This window comes from Agrilus planipennis, unplaced genomic scaffold, assembly GCF_000699045.2.
Source record: "Agrilus planipennis isolate EAB-ADULT unplaced genomic scaffold, Apla_2.0 scaffold8, whole genome shotgun sequence".
Lineage (NCBI taxonomy): Eukaryota > Metazoa > Arthropoda > Insecta > Coleoptera > Buprestidae > Agrilus > Agrilus planipennis.
The window spans coordinates 634055-644507 of record NW_020442461.1 but is presented as its reverse complement, the minus strand read 5'-3'; the positions used below and the strand labels follow the sequence as shown (position 1 = coordinate 644507).

At 30.2% G+C, this 10453-nt stretch overlaps 1 protein-coding gene and 2 long non-coding RNA genes across 4 annotated transcripts; 2 read left to right on the top strand and 1 right to left on the bottom strand.

The window, feature by feature from the left end:
• The first annotated feature begins 61 nt into the window (after positions 1–61).
• LOC108736163 lies at positions 62–2748 on the top strand. The gene is made up of 4 exons (XR_001937691.1): positions 62–1611; positions 1685–1831; positions 2013–2197; positions 2565–2748. It is a non-coding gene; the product is annotated as an uncharacterized LOC108736163 (long non-coding RNA).
• Positions 2749–6356: 3608 nt separating this feature from the next.
• Positions 6357–9997, bottom strand: LOC108736114. Of its 2 annotated transcripts, none has more exons than XR_003232386.1 (5): positions 9909–9997; positions 7697–7857; positions 7081–7466; positions 6805–6938; positions 6357–6398 (listed from the first exon to the last, which is right to left on the bottom strand). It is a non-coding gene; the product is annotated as an uncharacterized LOC108736114 (long non-coding RNA). The 2 variants fall into 2 exon arrangements; XR_003232385.1 differs by lacking the exon at positions 9909–9997 and adding an exon at positions 8033–8216.
• LOC108736113 (26S proteasome non-ATPase regulatory subunit 6) lies at positions 8423–10160 on the top strand. Its single transcript, XM_018468408.2, has 6 exons — positions 8423–8729; positions 8792–9143; positions 9197–9416; positions 9476–9584; positions 9643–9811; positions 9930–10160. Exons 1-6 carry the CDS (start codon positions 8585–8587, stop codon positions 10102–10104), a joined length of 1170 nt encoding a protein of 389 aa, XP_018323910.1. The 5' UTR covers positions 8423–8584; the 3' UTR covers positions 10105–10160.
• The last annotated feature ends 293 nt before the right edge of the window (positions 10161–10453 follow it).

Genomic DNA, 10453 nt, shown 5'->3' with positions numbered 1-10453 from the left:
TCTCTCGTCCTTTCCTCTACAACAACAAAAATATTTCAGTAATTTTTAACAATTTTATTTTAAGTTTCTCACTATTGATTACTTTAATTTTTTAAAGTATTAACGTTTTAATATGATTTGTGACCCCATCGTTATACCCTGCTCAAATTTTAGAGCTAGATTAAGCAATTGTTTTAATTGGCTTAGTATATCAGTCAGGACCAGTAAAAAGGTATATAATCTACGAAGGAATATGCATATGTTTTGAAAGCAGGCAACAACTATTCATCTTCAGTGCTTAGTAGTTGTAAAAAAAAAGAGAAATAACACATTAATAATAAAATTTGTCCTTGATGGTGCTTTCCCCTGTTAAGATATTTATCAACTGGCCAAAAATGAGTAATACACAAAATAATACTTGACGAATTGTTGCTTAAAGACTGAATTTTATATACAATACAATTTATTAGATTCCCCAAAACTGCCTTTGAAAGCTAAATTTATCTCTAATTAAAATATCTCACTTTTTACATAAATATGTAGCTAATAGTAAAAGATAATGATAATATCGCCTTATAATTATGTAGTCCTTAAACTAAAGAAATTGTCGTTCTAGCAACACTTTTATACATATTTACTTTTACTAGGTAGAGACACCGTGCTACTTTTAAGCATGTTGTACGTATTCGTACTCATATTCAATGTGTAAATTTAAATTCTGTGATATTATTTATCTAATTACGTAATAACAATATATGCAATTAGTCATTTTGTTTTTCTTTAATAATAATTACTATTTTTTAATATATGATGTATAAATTTTGTGATTATAGTAGGATTTGTAATTGAAAAGGTTCTCAACACACTGTAATGAAACACCAAGTGTAAAAAATAGATTCTTTTTGTTACTTATTCATTTGCAAATTAATTTATATAATAATACGTAAGTGCGTACCACATATATGAAACTGTAATTAAATTAAGTTCGTAAATTTGTAATATGTACTTCTTTCATAAATATATTAGGAATTCTACTTTAATTAAGTAACCATACCATAATGTTACATTCCTTACAACTAAACATTCACGACAAAAGTTATTTTTTCGCAGGGGGTCTGCATTTTAATTAACAAATGTATTCTTTATTTGCAAATGTACACGAAAAGAACTTACACCAGCAATTTGTATCATTCTCATTTCAAACCGCACTCAGAAACTGTTATCACCACTGAATTCTACGTACATATTTACATAAGCTACATCTAGAAAAGTTGAAACCTATGATTTAAAAGTAAAAAGTTTAAAAGCCCTATCCGTATGTACAATTTTTAGGTATATATGCAACGTGGATTTTTGCGGTGTATATTGAGTTGCATATCACTTATTTATAGAAACAGTAGTTACTTTTATTTAGTATAGTGATTTTTACTTGTAAAAGTTTGGGATTTAGATATTACTTCTTTTTCTATCGATTTCTATGATTTCCATCATAGATTAGAGTTGTATAATACTCATTGAACTAGTCTATAGTTCGCCTCCACCTCAATGATAATACTATTTATTTCTCTAATCTACATCTATGATTTCCGTCATGGCGAAGAAAAAGAAAACGTTTATTATCAACCTGTTTAGGTATTCAAACAATTTTTCCCTATCATTTCTTTACGAGCTTCTCATAAGGTAATAATTTATTGCAATTTTCTAGCTGCGATGTCTCATTATCAAGCACATGTAATGTTTACACACTCGCAATCTCATAGATGAGGAATGATACCCAACGTTCACCACCGTCCACCATCCTTACGTTCAGAAGTGGATGTTTTAACGAAGTTGGATTAATATTAGAAAAAAGGTAAACTTAACAAAATGTTTCTAATGTTGCATATTTAATATACATTATTATAGAAAATTAATTGTAAATTTTTAGGTTAATTTATATCAATATATAAGTGTGGGCTTAATTCTAAATGTACAGATTAAGCATGTTAAAGTATTGTTGAATTTGAAATAGTAATGTAATATTGTTTTTCAAGGCATCCAGCAAATCAGCCTAAATTCTTGGTAATAAAACAAACCCTTCAAAAGCAACATTATAAGTGCTAGGCATCATACCCTTTTTTTCTGGGAAATGAAGACAGTGATTACAAGGTAAAACAAATTATTATAGAAGGCATTTATGGCACTGAATTGGTTACTTATTGGATGACAAAGCATGAAGGTATGACCAAAAACCAATAATATATTTACTTTAGTTTAATGTTACAAAACAATAGCTATTAAGGTATAATTTTTGACAGCATATATTTGTTTATTTTACAACATGATTCAAGGGGATGCAAAAGAAAATGTTATGTTAACGTTTTTCTCCTATCATCTTTCTTACTATGAATTCAGTGCTAATTACGTCCAATGATCATTACTCCAAATATATCTCGGTGTATTTCTTGCCACTCGTATCCATTTTAAAATGTGCTTGAACCTTACCCAAACCTCCTAATTTGCTCTAATTTCACAATTCAACACCATTCAAAGCTACAGCAACATAATATTTCGTGGAATAAATTAAATGATTTTGCATTTTACAGGAGCATTGCAATACACTCTAGGCACCATATATCATGGTCCATTAGTCATAGTAGCAGTCTTTTACTCTAAAATATGGTTGCTTGTGAAGGAAGCAGGATTTTTTTCTACTGGAAACATACATGGTGTCTTTTGGAAAAGAAGAACTTATCTTATGGCAATAAATTCCCAACATCTTGTTCCGCCAAAAAGGCAAGTAACAATGATAATTAAAGATACTAATTATACTTTGATTTAACACAAAAAAATTTACTTAATAATTTAACTAAAGCTACACAATTTTTTACAAAAATTTTCTTAATAACTAGAAACCACTACCAACATTCCAGTTTCTCATTTCTCTCTATTTTGCATTCTCCCAAACATTTGTATCTAAACTTCTTATAATATTTATACGACCTATCTTCTCTCTCGTCCTTTCCTCTACAACAACAAAAATATTTCAGTAATTTTTAACAATTTTAATACAATATCGACAATCTTGCAGTCCCAAATCATCATAAAAAAAATTTTTATTTATTTATCACTAATTATTTCAATATTTGTTCATTTCTTAAGGAGTAGAAAAACAATGTTACTTTTATGTTGATGTGTATTGTAATTTGTGTAAGGAATTTGCATGCAACCGGATTATCAGTAGTGTGTGTAAGGTTGCATATGCAATGTTCTTTGATTCATCTGTCATTTTTCTTCTATTTATAATCTATTGCTTGAAGCAATTCCATAGAACAGTTCAGTTAATAATTGTTAAATGTGTTTTGTGTTGAAATTATAACGTCGGATCGTCGTAATAGAGATTTTCATGTAATTTTTCTATTTTGTAGTTACTTTCGTGACTAATTTTGACTATCACCAACTTTCATAGACTAATCCTAAGTTCCCATAAGCGTCGAAAATTATGTCGCTCGTCTGTGGTGACTGCATTTCACGATTATTTATGTTCTTTTTATGTATTTCTTTGGCATAAATTGACATAATTGCACATAATTATCTATGCACATAATTGTTTCCGGTTTGGTTTCGAGAGTTTGGGCAAGGTAACGCCTAGTCTCCATTTTAATTAAGTTAATAATTTACTATTTTACTTGCTTTTCAGTGCTGATTTTTATTATTTTTCATGTTTAATTTATATAACAGTGTAATTAATTAGTTATTCTTATATTTCTACAGTTTATCCAATAATTGTGGGAGAGAGCATTGGAGTCCATCTTGGCTCTAATGAAAAAGTCTACTATGAAACAGATCTTGCTGGACTTCTTTGTTCGCTGTTGAGTTTTTACCTTCGACGATTTTGCAGTGAATAAGGTGAGAAAACTTGTGTTACAAAGAAAAAGACTGTATTACTTTAATATTTTAATATGCACATTTTTCCATAAAGGATAAATTCAGTTTTTATGATTTAGTTAAATTTTTCATGCTTCATTTATTTGTTAGTGTGATTAATTTGTTTTTCTTGTATTCCTACAGATTGACCGGTAATCAAGAGAGAGAGAGAGAGAACATTGGAGTTTATTGTGACCCTATTAAAGAAGTCTACTGTGGTGCAATTCTTCCTGAACTTTTACATGTTTAACGCTTGTTATTTGATAATTCAGCTATTTTTACTTGCTTTTTGATGTGTTTTTATTTGTGTTTCTTAATTATAAGTGTAATTAATATGTTTTTTTGTCCATTTCTGCAGGTTATACAATAAATGAGAGAATTAATGTTCAGTTTGGTAATACTGAAACAGCCAATGNGCGTACTCTGAAAAAGACCTTATGCGACTTATGCTCTCCTAATACAAATTTTCAGATTTAACAAAATTATCAGTTTTTCTTCATATACGAGGGCCGGTCGAAAAGTTATGGAACAAAATTTCAAAAACTTTGAATTTTCCATTACTTTCTGACCAACCCTCGTACTTGGCTCAAAACCGAAAATTTTCATAAATCCCAACATTTGTATTAGGAGAGCATAAGTTGCTTCGGGTCTTTTTCCATTACTTTCTGACCAACCCTCGTATTTGGCTCAAAATTGAAAATTTTCATAAATTCCAACATTTGTATTAGGAGAGCATAAGTTGCATTGGATCTTTTTCCAAGTTCAGAATTAAAACGCGGGATTAACTTCAGCTTTTTTCAAATTGTTCAGCTCCTAAGCATATGACGGCTCTGGTAATTTTCAAAAATTGACACAATTTCCTTTCTTTTTATAGTATTTATGCTATTTTACTCTACTGTTGTTCAAGACTAAGGACAAAATTAAAACCACATACTTTATTTATTTATTTATTTAAATAGTAAAGAATGATAATACAATGAAAATACATTTATTATTTACAAAAAATAATTTACATTTATTATAACAAAGTACAAATTTATTTCAAATAACAACAATACATCAATATAAACAAAATATCTAAGATATAATACATTCTAACGACTTATAAAAGTTAAAAATAAAATACCTGTAAGAGAGACAAGAAAATCAATAAAATTTCAAAGAAAATACAATTACTATGCATAAACTGTCATACCACTATTATTTAAATGCAAGATTAGGGAGAAAAAAGCCTCCCTAACCTTCTGTGGCCTCCGCATCTCCCCTTATAGCCACCCTATCCACCCAAACGAACATAAATTTTGAAAGCGTAAACAAATAATTCATTTAATTTAACAATTATACCAAAAAATTAATTTAGAAACATTTTAAATTTGTACCTAAGTGATGATTATAAAGATATAACAGTTTATGCAGTAAAAAACAAAACACCTGTAAGAGAAAGACAAGAAAACACATGAAATTTCAAAGAAAATACAATAAAAAGCAAACAATACGATGTCTTCAGTCTTCTTCGGTTACCTGAAAGCGAATAGTGCAATTACAAGGACTAACGACAAATACTAATAGCTTTGGTAGAGAAGATCGGACAGATTTCGCCAAGGCAAGCTGGGCAGTCGCCTATTGCTCCTATTCCAGATAACCCACTGTACCCTGTCTGAAAGGAAGTAACGCTAGAGTAGACTCGCGAAAAGTGTATAAGACACTTTTAAGATCAACTAAATAGCTAAGCCCAAGGGAAGTCGTTCGGGGAGGCCCTCCCTAATTCCACAAGGGTGAGAAGAAACAAACACGATAACGAAACGTTGAATCATGTAGAACTCGTAGGGTAAATGCAAAGCAAAATAGGAAGAATATGCAGTAAGCTAAGCGAAGAGGTAAGCAAGAGACATGTTAGACTGTACTACAACTACTAAACGTGTTATTTCTACTACTACATAAAAAAAAAATAATAAAAACATCTACAATCAACAATTACTTCAAATAAAATGAACAAAAATAAGCATGCAAAATAAAAAACTAATTCAAATAAAATGAACTGCAAAAACCATGCAAAATAAAAAATTAATTTGAATAAAATCAACTTAATGAATTCTACTAGATAGAGCATGCAAGATAAAGAACTATTTCAACTATGGGGTCATCTTTGTCTTCTCCAACGTCGATCTGAAACAGATACAGTGGCAAACAGATTAATAAAGAGCAATTAAAATTGATTATATCAAGTATTCTCACCGTAATTAATTGTAGAACGTAACATTCCAAAGTTTACAGGTGTGAAAAGTAAACCAACTCCAGGAGAAATACTGTAGCAGAGAATTTGTTATTTCAGTGGAATTCAAGTAAATATCCAGTTGCTCTCACTCATGGGTTGAAAATTAACTGCATGATGTTACAAGGCGAAGACGAAACAGCGAATCAAGAATATAATCCACGAAAGACCACACCCATGTAGACATTGGCTGTTTCAGTATTACCAAACTGAACATTAATTCTCTCATTTATTGTATAACCTGCAGAAATGGACAAAAAAACATATTAATTACACTTATAATTAAGAAACACAAATAAAAACACATCAAAAAGCAAGTAAAAATAGCTGAATTTATAAAATAACAAGCGTTAGTTTCACGCCATTTTACATCACAACCATAGATCACGACCATAGATAATAGATCACGACATAGATAAACGTCAAATATCACATCAATTTACGATGCAAACAATAGAAAAAGGTTAAAACGAAACTCCATAGATCAATGATAAATGTCAATTTCTTCTGTGGAAAATAAAAACTGAGGAGATATATAAATGCACAATAACCTCAATTTATACTGTTGACAATAGATAATTGTTAACAGAAATTTCATAACAGATTAATAAAGAGCATTTAATTTTAATGAAGTCATGTATTCTCACCTTAATTAACTGTAGAAAATGACGTTCTAAAGTCTACCAGTGCGATGAGCAAACCAAACTAGGAGGGATACCACTGCAGACAATTAGTTGTTCCAGTCGCTTTCAAATTAATTAATTTCCAATTGCTTCCCAATCTATATAGAAACAGGCAAAAAAAAATAATTACCATTCTGAAACGTTGTTAAAATTAGTCTGTCGAAGCAAGTTACAAATGTCTAAGAAATTGAAGTTATCTGAAGAAATCATTTACTATTTTTAATTAATAATGGTACATACCAGTTCATTGTCATAAATCCTTTTTTGAGCATGCTGTCTTTGTTCCCAATGGAAAAAAGGCACTCATGCTTTCTTTAGGACCAGGTATAGGTACTTCCCAAATGAGGACTAATACAACCAATGCTCAAACATATAGGGTGGTAATAGATTAGTAAGTGAGCAATTAATAATGTTAACTGTAATGTATTCTCACCTTAATTAATTGCAGAATGTCCACTGTTTCAGTAGATCCAAATAAATTTCTATTTGCTTTAAAATTAACTGCATAATATTCCCAGGTGAAGATAAACACAGCAAACCATGTTAAGGAAAAATGAAGCAAAAGTGAACATTTTTCAGTAGGAACAAAACTCAACTGCACTGCTCTGTCTTATTTGTCAGCCAATCTATAGGAACAGAAAAAAAAGCAAATTAATCACTAAAACATTAAAAGCAAGCAAAACATCAAGATTTTAAAATGGTACATGGAATCATTCTCATATGCCTGTGATAATTTGAAAATGCTGACAGGAAAAATTACATTTTACCATTTAATAAACAACTCGTGCTAAAAAAATATTTGACACATATTCTTTTTTTATCACAATTATTATCTGTAATTGATGGTGTTAATTACCTATTTATTGTCATAGATCCTTTCTTTAATTAGAGCTCACTGTCTCGTCTCTATTTTCAGTATCAAAAAGATACTCCTATGCTTCCTTCAGGTACTTTTATATCTCGAAGTGAAGATGACTACATCTCTTTCACCATACTGTGGCGGAGGTTACTGTACTTCTGTAAAAGAATTAATGATAATATAAATAATTTACTTTCCATGGTAGAGAGCATCATACGAAAAAGTGAGAAATATTGAGGATCATGAGTTTTTATTACAATAACCTGACTAAGTTATAATTTAGATAATACGTAAGTATATCTTCAACTGCATATTAAGTAACATACTACTTACTCGAATTAAAAAGGGGACTGCGAAACCAATCAGTAATACTATTTATTAAACAAAATGTAAAACAAAGCCATGATGAAAGCGGATAAATAATTGAAAGAAAATGATGAAATCACGATGAAATTGCCAACAGGAAATAAAATGGTGCCTTGGTTGACCTCGGCGGTATTCACAGAATGTTCATGCATAAGAAAAGAAAGCGTTACTTGGATGCATAGATAGTAAACGAACAAATTGCATTATGCAACATTTAAAAAAAAATATTCTGACAAAATTTTGTTAGCGTGTTTGTAGTTACAGACATCGTACTGTCATCTATGGTTAACGACAGCTAATGTGCCAACAGTATCTATGGTGACAACTGATAGAATGCTGACAGCTGGCAGATGACTGACAGTAATATAGAAAAGTGACTGTGCGAAATTGATAAAATAAAGTAAAACGAAAAGTTGATTTCTTGGTAACAAAAATTGAAATTGGTTTAGTTATTTTCAATTTCTTAAATTTATATAGCGCATTTTTGATCAAATCGTAACTTTTAATTTAATTCTAAAAATGCCTATCGAAAATCTCGAAGAAGAAGGGTTGGAAAAGAACCCCGACTTAGAGTTGACGCAATTCAAGTTTCTACTAACCCTTCCAGAATTTAAAAACGATAGAACAGTTCATCAAAAAATCACCGATGGGATTAAAAAGGATAGTAAGTATCATCAAAGTATAAACCAATACAAAACCAACACAATCTACGCCTTTATTTTAAAGATATGGCCCCGTGGTATGAGCTGGTTTGTCAAGAGGTCGGTTGGAAAGTTGACCCGGTATTGTTAAAGCAAATGAAAGCCAAGAATGAGGAAACATTAAATAAATTAAATGAAGCTATTGAAGATGCAGAGAAAAACTTGGGCGAAATGGAAGTGCGAGAAGCATATCTGAGGAAAGCAGAGTACTACAGCAGAATTGGAGACAAAGAAAATGCTGTTAGTACGTTTCGTCAAACGTATGAGAAAACAGTTTCTTTGGGACATCGTCTTGATATTGTGTTCCATCTAATTCGCCTGGGACTTTTCTTTATGGACCATGATATCATTGTGAAAAATATCACTAAAGCCAAAGCGTATGTATTTTTGTTTTATTGAAAATATAATTAAACAACAAATTTATTTTTAGTTTAATTGAAGAGGGAGGTGATTGGGACAGAAGAAATCGTTTGAAAGTTTATCAAGGCGTGTATAATATGGCTGTTAGGGATTTCAAAACTGCTGCAAACATGTTCTTGGACACAATAAGTACTTTCACGTCATATGAATTAATGGATTATAAGTCATTTGTGCGTTACACAGTCTATGTTTCAATGATAAGTTTACCAAGATATGAACTACGAGACAAAGTAAGTTCTTAAGTACCTAGGAATGGTGTAATGTTATTAAAAAATGTATTTTTGTTTAGGTGATAAAAGGCTCGGAGATACTGGAAGTTTTGCATTCTGAACCCCAAGTAAAAGATTATTTGTTTTCTTTGTACAACTGTCAGTATTCAGAATTTTTCATAAACTTAGGTAAATATTTGATTTTAGTATTATAAAAATTTTCAAATAAAAGCAATTATATTTCTAGCTGAAGTTGAGAGAAACTTTCGCAAAGACTATTTGTTAAATCCACACTACCGTTATTATGTAAGAGAGATGAGAATATTGGCTTATTCACAGTTACTGGAATCTTATCGTTCTTTAACGTTACAATATATGGCCGAGGCTTTTGGCGTTTCTACTGACTTCATTGATGAGTAAGTTACTATAAATTATGATATATTCGGAGTTTACAGTTCCAACAATATTAAAATACCAGCAAACATATGTGTGTAAAACAAAGCAAACACTTACCTTCTCCTTTTTATTTTTCAGAGAATTGTCTCAGTTTATAGCCACAGGAAGACTTCATGCAAGAATTGATAGGGTAGGTGGCATTGTTGAGACAAATAGGCCGGATCAAAAAAATGCTCAGTTTAACGCAGTTATCAAGCAAGGGGATCTTCTACTGAACAGAGTTCAGAAATTGTCTAGGGTAATAAATATTTAAAGATGTAGATTTTTGTTAAGCTTTTTCTATCGAGTGAAATAAAATTTTTTCTTTTGCTAATGCATTTTAAATTAGAAACTGATTATTTCTCATGTAAAAGAAAAGAGTTATATGAAAAAAACAACAAACAATTTGAACTGTTGCTACAAATAAAATTTGATGTACTATTCCTAAACAATAAAAAAAGTATTTAGTACTTATCAATAGAAAAATATTTACCACTGAAGTCCAATTTCAGTCTTCTAACGCTTATTTTCGTAAAATCTTGAAATATTTAAACTAACTTCTAACTTAATACTATTGAAACTATTCCTGAAAATAAAATATTAAATATAAAAATTCGATTAAA